Consider the following 14,051-nt stretch of genomic DNA (forward strand, 5'->3'; position numbering starts at 1 on the left):
TGCGGTCGACTCTGAGGATCCCCCGGAATGATGTTGGCGGCAAGCCACGTCGAGGAGTAGCGTGGAGTGGGCCGAGCGTCGCGTTTGATGGCAGCACGGAGGCCGGGGCGAGTGGCGATGTCATTCTGTACGTGCCGGCGTTGCCGTCAACCGATCGACGCAGTATCGCGGCTCCATCGGCCTGGAGCACAGCGACGGTGTGCGAGAGCCTTCGGTGGATGAGGACAGACCGGTGAGCAAAGCAGGCGAGGACGAGGAACGTGATCTCGCGCTATTTCAGCGCTGCTGTGGTAGTATCGTGGTGGCACTGCTCGTGTCCACGGCCACCGTGTCGGCTCCGGTCGGTCGTTGGGGGCAGTGATGTGAACAAGAAGCGCTTTGTGCGCTGAGACCGGCATGGCGCCGGCATAGACGTGCTGGTCGGAATGATGTTGGCGGCAAGCCACGTCGAGGAGTAGCGTGGAGTGGGCCGAGCGTCGCGTTTGATGGCAGCACGGAGGCCGGGGCGAGTGGCGATGTCATTCTGTACGTGCCGGCGTTGCCGTCAACCGATCGACGCAGTATCGCGGCTCCATCGGCCTGGAGCACAGCGACGGTGTGCGAGAGCCTTCGGTGGATGAGGACAGACCGGTGAGCAAAGCAGGCGAGGACGAGGAACGTGATCTCGCGCTATTTCAGCGCTGCTGTGGTAGTATCGTGGTGGCACTGCTCGTGTCCACGGCCACCGTGTCGGCTCCGGTCGGTCGTTGGGGGCAGTGATGTGAACAAGAAGCGCTTTGTGCGCTGAGACCGGCATGGCGCCGGCATAGACGTGCTGGTCGGAATGATGTTGGCGGCAAGCCACGTCGAGGAGTAGCGTGGAGTGGGCCGAGCGTCGCGTTTGATGGCAGCACGGAGGCCGGGGCGAGTGGCGATGTCATTCTGTACGTGCCGGCGTTGCCGTCAACCGATCGACGCAGTATCGCGGCTCCATCGGCCTGGAGCACAGCGACGGTGTGCGAGAGCCTTCGGTGGATGAGGACAGACCGGTGAGCAAAGCAGGCGAGGACGAGGAACGTGATCTCGCGCTATTTCAGCGCTGCTGTGGTAGTATCGTGGTGGCACTGCTCGTGTCCACGGCCACCGTGTCGGCTCCGGTCGGTCGTTGGGGGCAGTGATGTGAACAAGAAGCGCTTTGTGCGCTGAGACCGGCATGGCGCCGGCATAGACGTGCTGGTCGGAATGATGTTGGCGGCAAGCCACGTCGAGGAGTGGGCCGAGCGTCGCGTTTGATGGCAGCACGGAGGCCGGGGCGAGTGGCGATATCATTCTGTACGTGCCGGCGTTGCCGTCAACCGATCGACGCAGTATCGCGGCTCCATCGGCCTGGAGCACAGCGACGGCGTGCGAGAGCCTTCGGTGGATGAGGACAGACCGGTGAGCAAAGCAGGCGAGGACGAGGAACGTGATCTCGCGCTATTTCAGCGCTGCTGTGGTAGTATCGTGGTGGCACTGCTCGTGTCCACGGCCACCGTGTCGGCTCCGGTCGGTCGTTGGGGGCAGTGATGTGAACAAGAAGCGCTTTGTGCGCTGAGACCGGCATGGCGCCGGCATAGACGTGCTGGTCGGAATGATGTTGGCGGCAAGCCACGTCGAGGAGTAGCGTGGAGTGGGCCGAGCGTCGCGTTTGATGGCAGCACGGAGGCCGGGGCGAGTGGCGATATCATTCTGTACGTGCCGGCGTTGCCGTCAACCGATCGACGCAGTATCGCGGCTCCATCGGCCTGGAGCACAGCGACGGCGTGCGAGAGCCTTCGGTGGATGAGGACAGACCGGTGAGCAAAGCAGGCGAGGACGAGGAACGTGATCTCGCGCTATTTCAGCGCTGCTGTGGTAGTATCGTGGTGGCACTGCTCGTGTCCACGGCCACCGTGTCGGCTCCGGTCGGTCGTTGGGGGCAGTGATGTGAACAAGAAGCGCTTTGTGCGCTGAGACCGGCATGGCGCCGGCATAGACGTGCTGGTCGGAATGATGTTGGCGGCAAGCCACGTCGAGGAGTAGCGTGGAGTGGGCCGAGCGTCGCGTTTGATGGCAGCACGGAGGCCGGGGCGAGTGGCGATGTCATTCTGTACGTGCCGGCGTTGCCGTCAACCGATCGACGCAGTATCGCGGCTCCATCGGCCTGGAGCACAGCGACGGCGTGCGAGAGCCTTCGGTGGATGAGGACAGACCGGTGAGCAAAGCAGGCGAGGACGAGGAACGTGATCTCGCGCTATTTCAGCGCTGCTGTGGTAGTATCGTGGTGGCACTGCTCGTGTCCACGGCCACCGTGTCGGCTCCGGTCGGTCGTTGGGGGCAGTGATGTGAACAAGAAGCGCTTTGTGCGCTGAGACCGGCATGGCGCCGGCATAGACGTGCTGGTCGGAATGATGTTGGCGGCAAGCCACGTCGAGGAGTAGCGTGGAGTGGGCCGAGCGTCGCGTTTGATGGCAGCACGGAGGCCGGGGCGAGTGGCGATGTCATTCTGTACGTGCCGGCGTTGCCGTCAACCGATCGACGCAGTATCGCGGCTCCATCGGCCTGGAGCACAGCGACGGTGTGCGAGAGCCTTCGGTGGATGAGGACAGACCGGTGAGCAAAGCAGGCGAGGACGAGGAACGTGATCTCGCGCTATTTCAGCGCTGCTGTGGTAGTATCGTGGTGGCACTGCTCGTGTCCACGGCCACCGTGTCGGCTCCGGTCGGTCGTTGGGGGCAGTGATGTGAACAAGAAGCGCTTTGTGCGCTGAGACCGGCATGGCGCCGGCATAGACGTGCTGGTCGGAATGATGTTGGCGGCAAGCCACGTCGAGGAGTAGCGTGGAGTGGGCCGAGCGTCGCGTTTGATGGCAGCACGGAGGCCGGGGCGAGTGGCGATGTCATTCTGTACGTGCCGGCGTTGCCGTCAACCGATCGACGCAGTATCGCGGCTCCATCGGCCTGGAGCACAGCGACGGCGTGCGAGAGCCTTCGGTGGATGAGGACAGACCGGTGAGCAAAGCAGGCGAGGACGAGGAACGTGATCTCGCGCTATTTCAGCGCTGCTGTGGTAGTATCGTGGTGGCACTGCTCGTGTCCACGGCCACCGTGTCGGCTCCGGTCGGTCGTTGGGGGCAGTGATGTGAACAAGAAGCGCTTTGTGCGCTGAGACCGGCATGGCGCCGGCATAGACGTGCTGGTCGGAATGATGTTGGCGGCAAGCCACGTCGAGGAGTAGCGTGGAGTGGGCCGAGCGTCGCGTTTGATGGCAGCACGGAGGCCGGGGCGAGTGGCGATATCATTCTGTACGTGCCGGCGTTGCCGTCAACCGATCGACGCAGTATCGCGGCTCCATCGGCCTGGAGCACAGCGACGGCGTGCGAGAGCCTTCGGTGGATGAGGACAGACCGGTGAGCAAAGCAGGCGAGGACGAGGAACGTGATCTCGCGCTATTTCAGCGCTGCTGTGGTAGTATCGTGGTGGCACTGCTCGTGTCCACGGCCACCGTGTCGGCTCCGGTCGGTCGTTGGGGGCAGTGATGTGAACAAGAAGCGCTTTGTGCGCTGAGACCGGCATGGCGCCGGCATAGACGTGCTGGTCGGAATGATGTTGGCGGCAAGCCACGTCGAGGAGTAGCGTGGAGTGGGCCGAGCGTCGCGTTTGATGGCAGCACGGAGGTCGGGGCGAGTGGCGATGTCATTCTGTACGTGCCGGCGTTGCCGACAACCGATCGACGCAGTATCGCGGCTCCATCGGCCTGGAGCACAGCGACGGTGTGCGAGAGCCTTCGGTGGATGAGGACAGACCGGTGAGGAAAGCAGGCGAGGACGAGGAACGTGATCTCGCGCTATTTCAACGCTGCTGTGGTAGTATCGTGGTGGCACTGCTCGTGTCCACGGCCACCGTGTCGGCTCCGGTCGGTCGTTGGGGGCAGTGATGTGAACAAGAAGCGCTTTGTGCGCTGAGACCGGCATGGCGCCGGCATAGACGTGCTGGTCGGAATGATGTTGGCGGCAAGCCACGTCGAGGAGTAGCGTGGAGTGGGCCGAGCGTCGCGTTTGATGGCAGCACGGAGGCCGGGGCGAGTGGCGATGTCATTCTGTACGTGCCGGCGTTGCCGACAACCGATCGACGCAGTATCGCGGCTCCATCGGCCTGGAGCACAGCGACGGTGTGCGAGAGCCTTCGGTGGATGAGGACAGACCGGTGAGGAAAGCAGGCGAGGACGAGGAACGTGATCTCGCGCTATTTCAACGCTGCTGTGGTAGTATCGTGGTGGCACTGCTCGTGTCCACGGCCACCGTGTCGGCTCCGGTCGGTCGTTGGGGGCAGTGATGTGAACAAGAAGCGCTTTGTGCGCTGAGACCGGCATGGCGCCGGCATAGACGTGCTGGTCGGAATGATGTTGGCGGCAAGCCACGTCGAGGAGTAGCGTGGAGTGGGCCGAGCGTCGCGTTTGATGGCAGCACGGAGGCCGGGGCGAGTGGCGATGTCATTCTGTACGTGCCGGCGTTGCCGTCAACCGATCGACGCAGTATCGCGGCTCCATCGGCCTGGAGCACAGCGACGGTGTGCGAGAGCCTTCGGTGGATGAGGACAGACCGGTGAGGAAAGCAGGCGAGGACGAGGAACGTGATCTCGCGCTATTTCAACGCTGCTGTGGTAGTATCGTGGTGGCACTGCTCGTGTCCACGGCCACCGTGTCGGCTCCGGTCGGTCGTTGGGGGCAGTGATGTGAACAAGAAGCGCTTTGTGCGCTGAGACCGGCATGGCGCCGGCATAGACGTGCTGGTCGGAATGATGTTGGCGGCAAGCCACGTCGAGGAGTAGCGTGGAGTGGGCCGAGCGTCGCGTTTGATGGCAGCACGGAGGCCGGGGCGAGTGGCGATGTCATTCTGTACGTGCCAGCGTTGCCGTCAACCGATCGACGCAGTATCGCGGCTCCATCGGCCTGGAGCACAGCGACGGTGTGCGAGAGCCTTCGGTGGATGAGGACAGACCGGTGAGGAAAGCAGGCGAGGACGAGGAACGTGATCTCGCGCTATTTCAACGCTGCTGTGGTAGTATCGTGGTGGCACTGCTCGTGTCCACGGCCACCGTGTCGGCTCCGGTCGGTCGTTGGGGGCAGTGATGTGAACAAGAAGCGCTTTGTGCGCTGAGACCGGCATGGCGCCGGCATAGACGTGCTGGTCGGAATGATGTTGGCGGCAAGCCACGTCGAGGAGTAGCGTGGAGTGAGCCGAGCGTCGCGTTTGATGGCAGCACGGAGGCCGGGGCGAGTGGCGATGTCATTCTGTACGTGCCGGCGTTGCCGTCAACCGATCGACGCAGTATCGCGGCTCCATCGGCCTGGAGCACAGCGACGGCGTGCGAGAGCCTTTCGAGGTTATACGGGGGATTTACTAAACAGCGGACGGCGACCTCAGTGTATTGATGAACTGGCCCAATACACTGGAGCCACTTTCGAACTTGGTACCTGCGGACCGAGAGCAGATTGAGCGTGCTAACAGTATTGCAGGCAACTAACACGCTTCAAATACATATCCTTTGTTTTTCCTCTAGCTACCTGTTTGTTTTATTTTTCAAAGATATTCAACACCGTCCTTGCCAACGTGTTTGATGTGTGCTTGCCAGCATAAGCTGCTCAGTGTAGTATGCAGCTTCAAATATTACTCAACACAATCGAGCTCACTATGGAAATGCCAAAGTCATGTTCCCCGTTCTGCTGCTTGAACAGAGAGAGGTTCACTGTTGGGGAGGCGGTAAAGGGAGCTTGTGTCGTGGGGCTCTGGGTCCCTTGTCACTCAGATCAGTTGTATAATATAACAACGACATCTTTAGTTGTAAACGATTTATTTGATTTAGATTTACGACTTTCATGTCCTGCGCAGGATGCTAGCGGACGACATGACGCTATTCTCCCTCCACAACCGTACCAGAAGGCGTCATGACAGCAAATGGGTCCTTGACTTACGATTTCGGGAGGTTTTGGGCGGATAGTTCGTCTACCGCTTCTGTCACGCTGACCGCGAGTTCTGCTTGATCAGCCACCCACTCGTTGTAGTATCCTTTCCACACTTCCACGTAGCTCTCACAGGCTTCGTGAGACTCCTGCGCCAGTTCGAGCTGGTTCCCGACAACTTCAGCCTCTGCTGACACATCCAGGTAAAGACGCTTCAGCTGACGGCAGAGTCGATCTTCTCCAGTGGTCGTGACGATGCTGAAGAAGAACTACGTGACTTGGTTTCGACTGATAATTGTAGTCGCCGGCGTCCACACAAAGTCTTCATAGAACTCGCGCCATCGGAGGATAGCACTTTCAGTCGCTTCTTGGCCCTAGTGAAAACATCAACATCAATCTATAATATTGTCAATGCCATAGATCAGAGACTTACCTGATCCTCGAGACTCCTCTTCACCACGAGCTTTCCCGACTCTTTCACTTGATGCCGTACCTTGTCCAGGTCAGCCCCAGGGAGAAACCGAGTCGGGCCACGGCAACCCTCTTCCTTCATCCGGCCTAGTGTACCTTCGAAAGTACCTGGTAAAAGCTTCAATTGAGCCGAGTCTCCCAGCTCCGATATCACAAATCGCACTCCTTGTTGCGAAGCGACTAGCGCAGTCGATACCGCAACGTTTGCCCTGCCAACAATGCCCAACAGCTCACCAAGACTGCTGCAGCAACTTGTCAGTCGATTGCTCATTTCATGCGAGTTCGAGACGATGCCTGCGACCAGCGAGTTCACGTCTTGCAGCAGCTGTATCAGATTAGTTTCCCGCTCGCTCGAAGCTTGAGTCGCAGCACGCACTTGCTTGAGCTCCTTCTGCAACGTCGTGATCGTCTCAATAGCTTTTTGGAACCTCTCTTTGAGCATCTGGTTTTCCTTGACACGCTCACTGTTCTTGTCCACGTCTGCCCTGAATCGAATCCCGTCGGTCTCGCGCTGGTGTTTCTCGTCTTTGAGAGCATTCTCTGCCTCCAGAGCACGCTTGGACATCTCATCCAGCTTGGCTTGCAGGTTTCGGACTTGCACGTTCGCATTCTCCTCTGCTCTCTCAGCCTTCGCCTTTGCCTCTCGAAGCAGCTGAGCTACCTCGGTGTCTTGCTTGTCGTTCTTGTCCTCTTTGTTCTTGATCATGCTGAAACACTGCTGAGTGAGCAGGTAATTTTTGTCGGCCATGTTCTCAGCCTTCCTCGTCGAATGTATCAGGCGCTCGCGCTCGCGCTCGAGGTCATTCACTCTCTCTCGTAGTTTAGCAACCTCGGCGTCACGATCTCCGGTGGGGGAGCTCACTTTAGATGATCCCATTGCTTGAACGACACGCGGGAGGGGGAGGTAGTGGGGAGGCGCGCGGGTGGGGGGGGCGAGATGATGGCGTGCAGAACGACAGGGGGGAGGATTCGCACTGGATTCGCAAAAACTGGCTACGAAGCCACACACCTTGTTACCTATCCCTAGAATTTACTGAACATAGAAAACCCGCGAGATATTGCTTGTAGCAGCCTCCGACATGTTTCATGAACGCTTAGGTGCTATTCTTGCCACAATGTCGGAGGTGCATGTAGGAGGTATGTCAGCTGGAAGGACAAAAAATTGATACAATGATCTGTTTTATGCAGATTCATACAAAAATCTTTATACGAGTATGTATGAGCCTCCGACAAGCAAACAATCTTGCTTCCACGGAGATGAGCACGGGGAATGAGGGGTTAATAAATATCAGGTGTTCCGATAAGTATTATATTAGGCCAAGCGTCACGACGGGGGAGACGTAATCGCCCCCGTTCCGCTCGCCTCGTCGGCTCGCTGCACTACTCGCCGTGTTATTAGTACATACTCGTAGGGCGGGCCCTGCGGCCCGCTGCCGCCTTCGCTCCGCTCGGCAGCAAATCGGAATTAGTGGGGTGGGGTTTTAGCCAATAGGAATTCACGTGATCTACGGATTGATTCTTAGGATGCCTGCAACCACTGTGTTGCGGGTTGGCCGCTGCGCCGGGCCCAGCTCATTACCAGGCGGTTAATCGCAGCCACCAACTGGATCGGCACGCCATATGAAGCTCTGAACGTCATGACCGACGGATCTTGCAGACGCACGATGCTCGCCGCGCGTACGCGCTTGGGCGCACCATGATAAGGCTCCTTAGTGACTCATGGCCGAAAGGCGTCTTCAACCGACCGGCTCCGCTCGCTATATGTGAGCGCTGCCACCTCCCAGCAATAGCGTACGCGTTGACACACACGAGCCAAATGACAAACGCTTGGTAGTCAAACGATACGTAGATTTACTTAACAACAAAACATGGGTAACGCTACGGGTTTGCGCGGGTCAAGCGCAGCGAGTGCACATACGGCCTTGATCACGCGAAACAGTCAATAACACGGTACATCGATCTTCTTCAGACTGGAGGCGGCTGGTGGCCCATCAGTGGTGGGTCGGCCGATCGATTGATCGATCGATCGATCGATCGACCGGTTGGTGGGTGTGCCGACGCAACTTACTCCGAGCGCAGCTTGCGGTACTGGGTCGCCGCACCAGCATTCGCCCTGGCGCTTGCGCTCGCACTCGCGGAGGCGCCAGCACCAGCGTTCGCTGCACCAGCAGCACCAGCGTTGCCCACGGCGCCGCCATTGTAGCCATTGTAGACGCCAACGTTGTTGTAGCCATTGTAGCCATTGTAGCCATTGTAGCCATTGTAGCCGACGCCCACGCCACCCACACCGACGCCTACACCGCCGAGCCCGACGCCCACACCACCGACGCCGACGCCAACGCCACCCAGGCCCACACCAACGCCGTGTCCGTAGTATCCGGCAGGGTAGCCGTAGAGGCCAACGCCGAGATGTCCAAACGTCTGGGCAGCTTGTTGCTCCGCGTGCACGCCGCTCGAGAGTGCCGCGACGGCGAGGCACAGGACGGCGATCTTGTTGTTGTTGCCGATCATGGTGTTACGTTGAGTGATGTTGGTTGGGTAGTTGATAGGAAGACGTAGTGGAGCTCGATTTAACGAGAGAAAGAGAGAGAGGAGAGGATGGTCTCTTGTGGCTTGGTAGTTGACTCGAGAGAGAAGAACGAGGAATGAACTCGGAGGAGCAGGCAGGCCGACAGCCTCTTGCGCGTGCTACATTGGCTCCGCTACGCTGCAATATCGAAAGCCGGTCACAAGGCATTGCAATCACAGCAGCCTGCGCTCGTGTGAGGGTCATGATGACCACCACCACCACCATCAAAAACAGCAGCAGGCAGCACCCTTCATTCGAGCAGGTGTAGATCTTCCAAAGCTTGAAGTGGGCTCGACTCGAGGTGCACTCGACTTGAGGTGCGGAGGCCCAGATGGATACGCATCTATCTATCTTCTTTCGCGCAAGGCTCGAGGCGATGAATTCATGTGTGTTGACCATATATATCGAGAACGAGCCGCCAGGCCAGATGGCTGGCGGCAAACTAGTATTGCATTGCGCTGCTGCGACGGCGGCTGAGACCGTTCACACATACACAGTCAAGAGGCCAGGCTACTCCAGCAGCAGTGCGGGCGTGCCTCCTTATTGCGAGCGAGGCAAGTACGCTCGCTGAAGTTGCTCGGCCCTCGACTTTTCATGCATTGATTGCCGGCCAATCGTCGTGCAGACTTCAACTTCAACTTCGTCCATACATTCTCCAGTATTGTTTGGGTGTGAGACGGGTCGGGCAGCATTGCTGTTGGTTTGGCAGCAGACTACATGTATACATGATCCCTATAGTGCTGTTGCGCTCGTTGTTGAGGATGCCTGCAACCACCATAATTGCACTGTGTTGCGGGTTGGCCGCTGCGCCGGGCCCAGCTCATTACCAGGCGGTTAATCGCAGCCACCAACTGGATCGGCACGCCATATGAAGCTCTGAACGTCATGACCGACGGATCTTGCAGACGCACGATGCTCGCCGCGCGTACGCGCTTGGGCGCACCATGATAAGGCTCCTTAGTGACCCATGGCCGAAAGGCGTCTTCAACCGACCGGCTCCGCTCGTTATATGTGCGCGCGCGTAAGTGGAGCGGGGTCTGCCACCTCCCAGCAATAGCGTACGCGTTGACACACACGAGCCGAATGACAAACGCTTGGTAGTCAAACGATACGTAGATTTACTTAACAACAAAACATGGGTAACGCTACGGGTTTGCGCGGATCAAGCGCAGCGAGTGCACATACGGCCTTGATCACGCGAAACAGTCAATAACACGGTACATCGATCTTCTTCAGACTGGAGGCGGCTGGTGGCCCACCAGTGGTGGGTCGGCCGATCGATTGATCGATCGATCGATCGATCGACCGGTTGGTGGGTGTGCCGACGCAACTTACTCCGAGCGCAGCTTGCGGTACTGGGTCGCCGCACCAGCATTCGCCCTGGCGCTTGCGCTCGCACTCGCGGAGGCGCCAGCACCAGCGTTCGCTGCACCAGCAGCACCAGCGTTGCCCACGGCGCCGCCATTGTAGCCATTGTAGACGCCAACGTTGTTGTAGCCATTGTAGCCATTGTAGCCGACGCCCACGCCACCCACACCGACGCCTACACCGCCGAGCCCGACGCCCACACCACCGACGCCGACGCCAACGCCACCCAGGCCCACACCAACGCCGTGTCCGTAGTATCCGGCAGGGTAGCCGTAGAGGCCAACGCCGAGATGTCCAAACGTCTGGGCAGCTTGTTGCTCCGCGTGCACGCCGCTCGAGAGTGCCGCGACGGCGAGGCACAGGACGGCGATCTTGTTGTTGTTGCCGATCATGGTGTTACGTTGAGTGATGTTGGTTGGGTAGTTGATAGGAAGACGTAGTGGAGCTCGATTTAACGAGAGAAAGAGAGAGAGGAGAGGATGGTCTCTTGTGGCTTGGTAGTTGACTCGAGAGAGAAGAACGAGGAATGAACTCGGAGGAGCAGGCAGGCCGACAGCCTCTTGCACGTGCTACATTGGCTCCGCAACACAGTGCAATTATGGTGGTTGCAGGCATCCTCAACAACGAGCGCAACAGCACTACAGGGATCATCTATACATGTAGTCTGCTCTACAATGGCTACAACAACGTTGGCGTCTACAATGGCTACAATGGCGGCGCCGTGGGCTACGCTGGTGCTGCTGGTGCAGCGAACGCTGGTGCTGGCGCCTCCGCGAGTGCGAGCGCAAGCGCCAGGGCGAATGCTGGTGCGGCGACCCAGTACCGCAAGCTGCGCTCGGAGTAAGTTGCGTCGGCACACCCACCAACCGGTCGATCGATCGATCGATCGATCAATCGATCGACCGACCCACCACTGGTGGGCCACCAGCCGCCTCCAGTCTGAAGAAGATCGATGTACCGTGTTATTGACTGTTTCGCGTGATCAAGGCCGTCTGTGCACTCGCTGCGCTTGATCCGCGCAAACCCGTAGCGTTACCCATGTTTTATTGTTAAGTAAATCTACGTATCGTTTGACTACCAAGCGTTTGTCATTCGGCTCGTGTGTATCTGCTCTCACTGAGTGTTTGCTCTGTGTTGTTCGCCTGGTATGGAATGCAACTCCGAGCTAGACGCTCCCTACATCCCGGAACCTACTAGCAGGGATAATACTAAGGAATGTATGCCCAAAGTTGGTACAGGGATTTTGTGAATACATTGGCGTCTTCAGTAACCCAACTCGTCCCGTTACCCTCTCAGTGCTTATAGCGCTCTTCCTCCGCGTAGTACTCCGTAAAGCCGACCACGTCTTTCACATGGGCAAAATCACACAGCAAGTTGTCCAGCGCCGCGCTGGGCGTCGCGTTGTGTCCAGCTTCGTCGTTCCTGTCACTCCCTGTCTGGCACTTGAGCAGTCTCAGCGCCTCCTCCATCGCCTTGATACTGGCACTCAGCAGCGTGATCGGGTACGCCGCCAACTTGTAGCCCATTTTGCCGAGTTCCTCGGGCAGCAGCACCGGCGTGAGCCCGTTCTCCACCATGTTGGCCATCTTGGGGCCTGGCACTTCTCTGCAGTACGTCTCCATCTCCTCCACCGACTGCGGGGCCTCGAGGAACGTGATGTCAGCCTCGAGTCTCTTGAACTCCTTGCAGCGGGCGATGGCCTCATCCAGCGAGTGAGTTCCTCGGGCGTCCGTCCTCGCCATGATGACAATGTCGAATCCCCCCTCGGCGCGAGCGTCCACCGCTGCACGCACCCGCGCGAACGCTTCGTCGCGCGAGACAACCGCCTTGCCGGCGGTGTGCCCACATCGCTTCGGGGACACTTGGTCCTCCAGCATGATGCCAGCCATGCCCGCCTGGGCGTAGGCGGCCACCGTCCTCTTGACGTTCATGGCGTTGCCGTAGCCCGTGTCTCCGTCGCCGATGCACGGCACGTGGCGCAGCGACTCGCAGACTGTCGCGGCAGTGCGGACCATCTCACCGAAGGACAGAAGCTAAAAATACAGTAAATGGTGAGGACCACGGAGGACGTGGGGGGGAGTGTATACATCTAACCTGAGTGTCCGGCACACCGTGGACGGCGGACACGCCGAAGCCCGTCATGAAGGTCACCTCGAAGCCTTGGCGGAGGTGACGCGAAGGTTAGAGACACAAGTTGGCAGTGTCTAAATAAACGGGTGAGAGGGGCGGGCAGTACCTGCGCGCTCGATGAGCTTGGCGCTGAGGCCGTCGAAGCAGCAGGGCATGACGGCGACGCCATCGCGCTCGAGCAGCTCGCGGAGCCGCGCCACGCGCTGGGGCTGCGTGGAGCGGGAGGCCATGTCGGACACTCACTCGTCGGAGTCGCGAATCTTGCTTGGCGGCGATTGAAGTTTAGAGACGCACGCCTGAGTATGATACCACTGGGTTGGCCATTCGGGGGGGGGGGCAAAAATTGCCGTGCCACTGTGCTGATTTCGCTGCTCATTCTGCTCCAACGGCGGCAGCGGCGTCTGACACGACCTCAGCCCGGCAAGGACCGATGAACGCCCGCTTTGCTGCTTGTGCCGCAGCACGCTTCAGTCAAGCTCACGTGGCGCGATGGCGAGACGGTGGACATCCGCAGCTGCGATGCAAATCAAAAGCGCCGCGCTCGTTCCCGCCATCAACCCCATTGAAGAAGGGTCGCCGATCTTTGCTGGGTGGTACTATTCCGTACGCAAGGCTTTTCTGGAATAGCAACTGCCTGAAACCTCCAAAACCTGATCACCGTTTCTACGAAAATATGCTTCTGCGCAGTTCTTGATTGTCGCTGGTTCACTGCAACGGGCATCATCCACGGAAATGTACCTGGGGCGACTCGTAATCGGCCTCACTTCCATACACGCCGGCTTCAGTGCACGTTAGCACTAGCCTAGAGCGACAAGGAGCAGCAGCAGCAGCAACACCACCTAACGAGCAAGTCAAGGAGACAAGGCAGCAATATGGCAGACAAGAAGCAGACGCAGCAGCAGCTCCCGTTGCCGACGCCCGGCGCCGAGCCCGGATTCGTGGGCGAGAGCCCCAGCAACGGCGAGTACGTGACCGTGCTCACGCCCGACAACAAGGCGCTGACTCCGAACCCCGCGGGCGCCGACTTCGACCCCAACGGACTGCGCATGAACGTGTGGACTGTGGACCTGCACGACGCCGACCTGCGCACGGCCTACTACTGGTGGGTCTGCTGCTGCCCGTGCGTGCCGCTCTCGCAGCTCGAGACGCGCCTGGGGCTCAACTCGTGCGGCACCGGGTTCACGCTGGACCTGATTGCGTATGCGGGCCGGTTCCTCTTCCTGGTGTTAACACTACTTAACCTGCTGGAGGGCAACTTCACGGCTTTCATCGTCTCCCTCGTGCTCTTCGTGGCCTGCCTCCTCTGGGTGGCGCAGCGCGTGGCCCGCGTGCGCGAGCAGACCCGCGAGCGCCTGGACATCGCCGGATCCAGCAAGGACGACCGCTACACCGCCTGCCTGCGCAGCGCCAGCGCCATCCGCCAGATGGCCGTGCAGCTCAAGTGCGACCAAGTCCACTTCGCCGCCCCCGCCACGCTCCAGGCCTACCAGGTTTAAGCTAGTGTTAACCACTGGCTGGGGTTAGACACTCAAGGTGTCGCAGCAATTTTTTTATC

At 59.4% G+C, this 14,051-nt stretch overlaps 6 protein-coding genes across 6 annotated transcripts; 3 read left to right on the forward strand and 3 right to left on the reverse strand.

Annotated features, from left to right (window-relative positions):
* Window positions 1-27: 27 nt before the first annotated feature.
* On the forward strand, window positions 28-5,430 carry PHYSODRAFT_341371 (hypothetical protein; the record flags this gene model as incomplete). The annotated part of the gene is made up of 16 exons (XM_009539666.1): window positions 28-56; window positions 95-131; window positions 164-340; window positions 562-738; window positions 960-1,136; window positions 1,348-1,524; window positions 1,746-1,922; window positions 2,144-2,320; window positions 2,542-2,718; window positions 2,940-3,116; window positions 3,338-3,514; window positions 3,736-3,912; window positions 4,134-4,310; window positions 4,532-4,708; window positions 4,930-5,106; window positions 5,209-5,430. 16 exons carry the CDS (start codon window positions 28-30, stop codon window positions 5,428-5,430), a joined length of 2,589 nt encoding a protein of 862 aa, XP_009537961.1.
* Window positions 5,431-5,872: 442 nt separating this feature from the next.
* Window positions 5,873-7,306, reverse strand: PHYSODRAFT_246653 (hypothetical protein; the record flags this gene model as incomplete). The annotated part of the gene is made up of 4 exons (XM_009539667.1): window positions 5,873-5,918; window positions 5,971-6,227; window positions 6,392-6,516; window positions 6,664-7,306. The coding sequence occupies 4 exons, from the start codon at window positions 7,304-7,306 to the stop codon at window positions 5,873-5,875; spliced, it is 1,071 nt and encodes a 356-aa protein (XP_009537962.1).
* Window positions 7,307-8,493: 1,187 nt separating this feature from the next.
* Window positions 8,494-10,758, reverse strand: PHYSODRAFT_246646 (hypothetical protein; the record flags this gene model as incomplete). The annotated part of the gene is made up of 2 exons (XM_009539668.1): window positions 8,494-8,671; window positions 10,487-10,758. The coding sequence occupies 2 exons, from the start codon at window positions 10,756-10,758 to the stop codon at window positions 8,494-8,496; spliced, it is 450 nt and encodes a 149-aa protein (XP_009537963.1).
* A 134-nt stretch (window positions 10,759-10,892) lies between these two features.
* Window positions 10,893-11,210, forward strand: PHYSODRAFT_341375 (hypothetical protein; the record flags this gene model as incomplete). The annotated part of the gene is made up of 1 exon (XM_009539669.1): window positions 10,893-11,210. The coding sequence occupies one exon, from the start codon at window positions 10,893-10,895 to the stop codon at window positions 11,208-11,210; it is 318 nt and encodes a 105-aa protein (XP_009537964.1).
* A 448-nt stretch (window positions 11,211-11,658) lies between these two features.
* Window positions 11,659-12,651, reverse strand: PHYSODRAFT_531374 (hypothetical protein; the record flags this gene model as incomplete). The annotated part of the gene is made up of 3 exons (XM_009539670.1): window positions 11,659-12,399; window positions 12,461-12,525; window positions 12,603-12,651. 3 exons carry the CDS (start codon window positions 12,649-12,651, stop codon window positions 11,659-11,661), a joined length of 855 nt encoding a protein of 284 aa, XP_009537965.1.
* Window positions 12,652-13,347: 696 nt separating this feature from the next.
* Window positions 13,348-13,992, forward strand: PHYSODRAFT_565954 (hypothetical protein; the record flags this gene model as incomplete). The annotated part of the gene is made up of 1 exon (XM_009539671.1): window positions 13,348-13,992. Exon 1 carries the CDS (start codon window positions 13,369-13,371, stop codon window positions 13,990-13,992), a length of 624 nt encoding a protein of 207 aa, XP_009537966.1. The 5' UTR covers window positions 13,348-13,368.
* Between the last annotated feature and the right edge of the window lie 59 nt (window positions 13,993-14,051).

This window comes from Phytophthora sojae (assembly GCF_000149755.1).
Source record: "Phytophthora sojae unplaced genomic scaffold PHYSOscaffold_14, whole genome shotgun sequence".
Classification (NCBI taxonomy): Eukaryota; Oomycota; class Peronosporomycetes; order Peronosporales; family Peronosporaceae; genus Phytophthora; species Phytophthora sojae.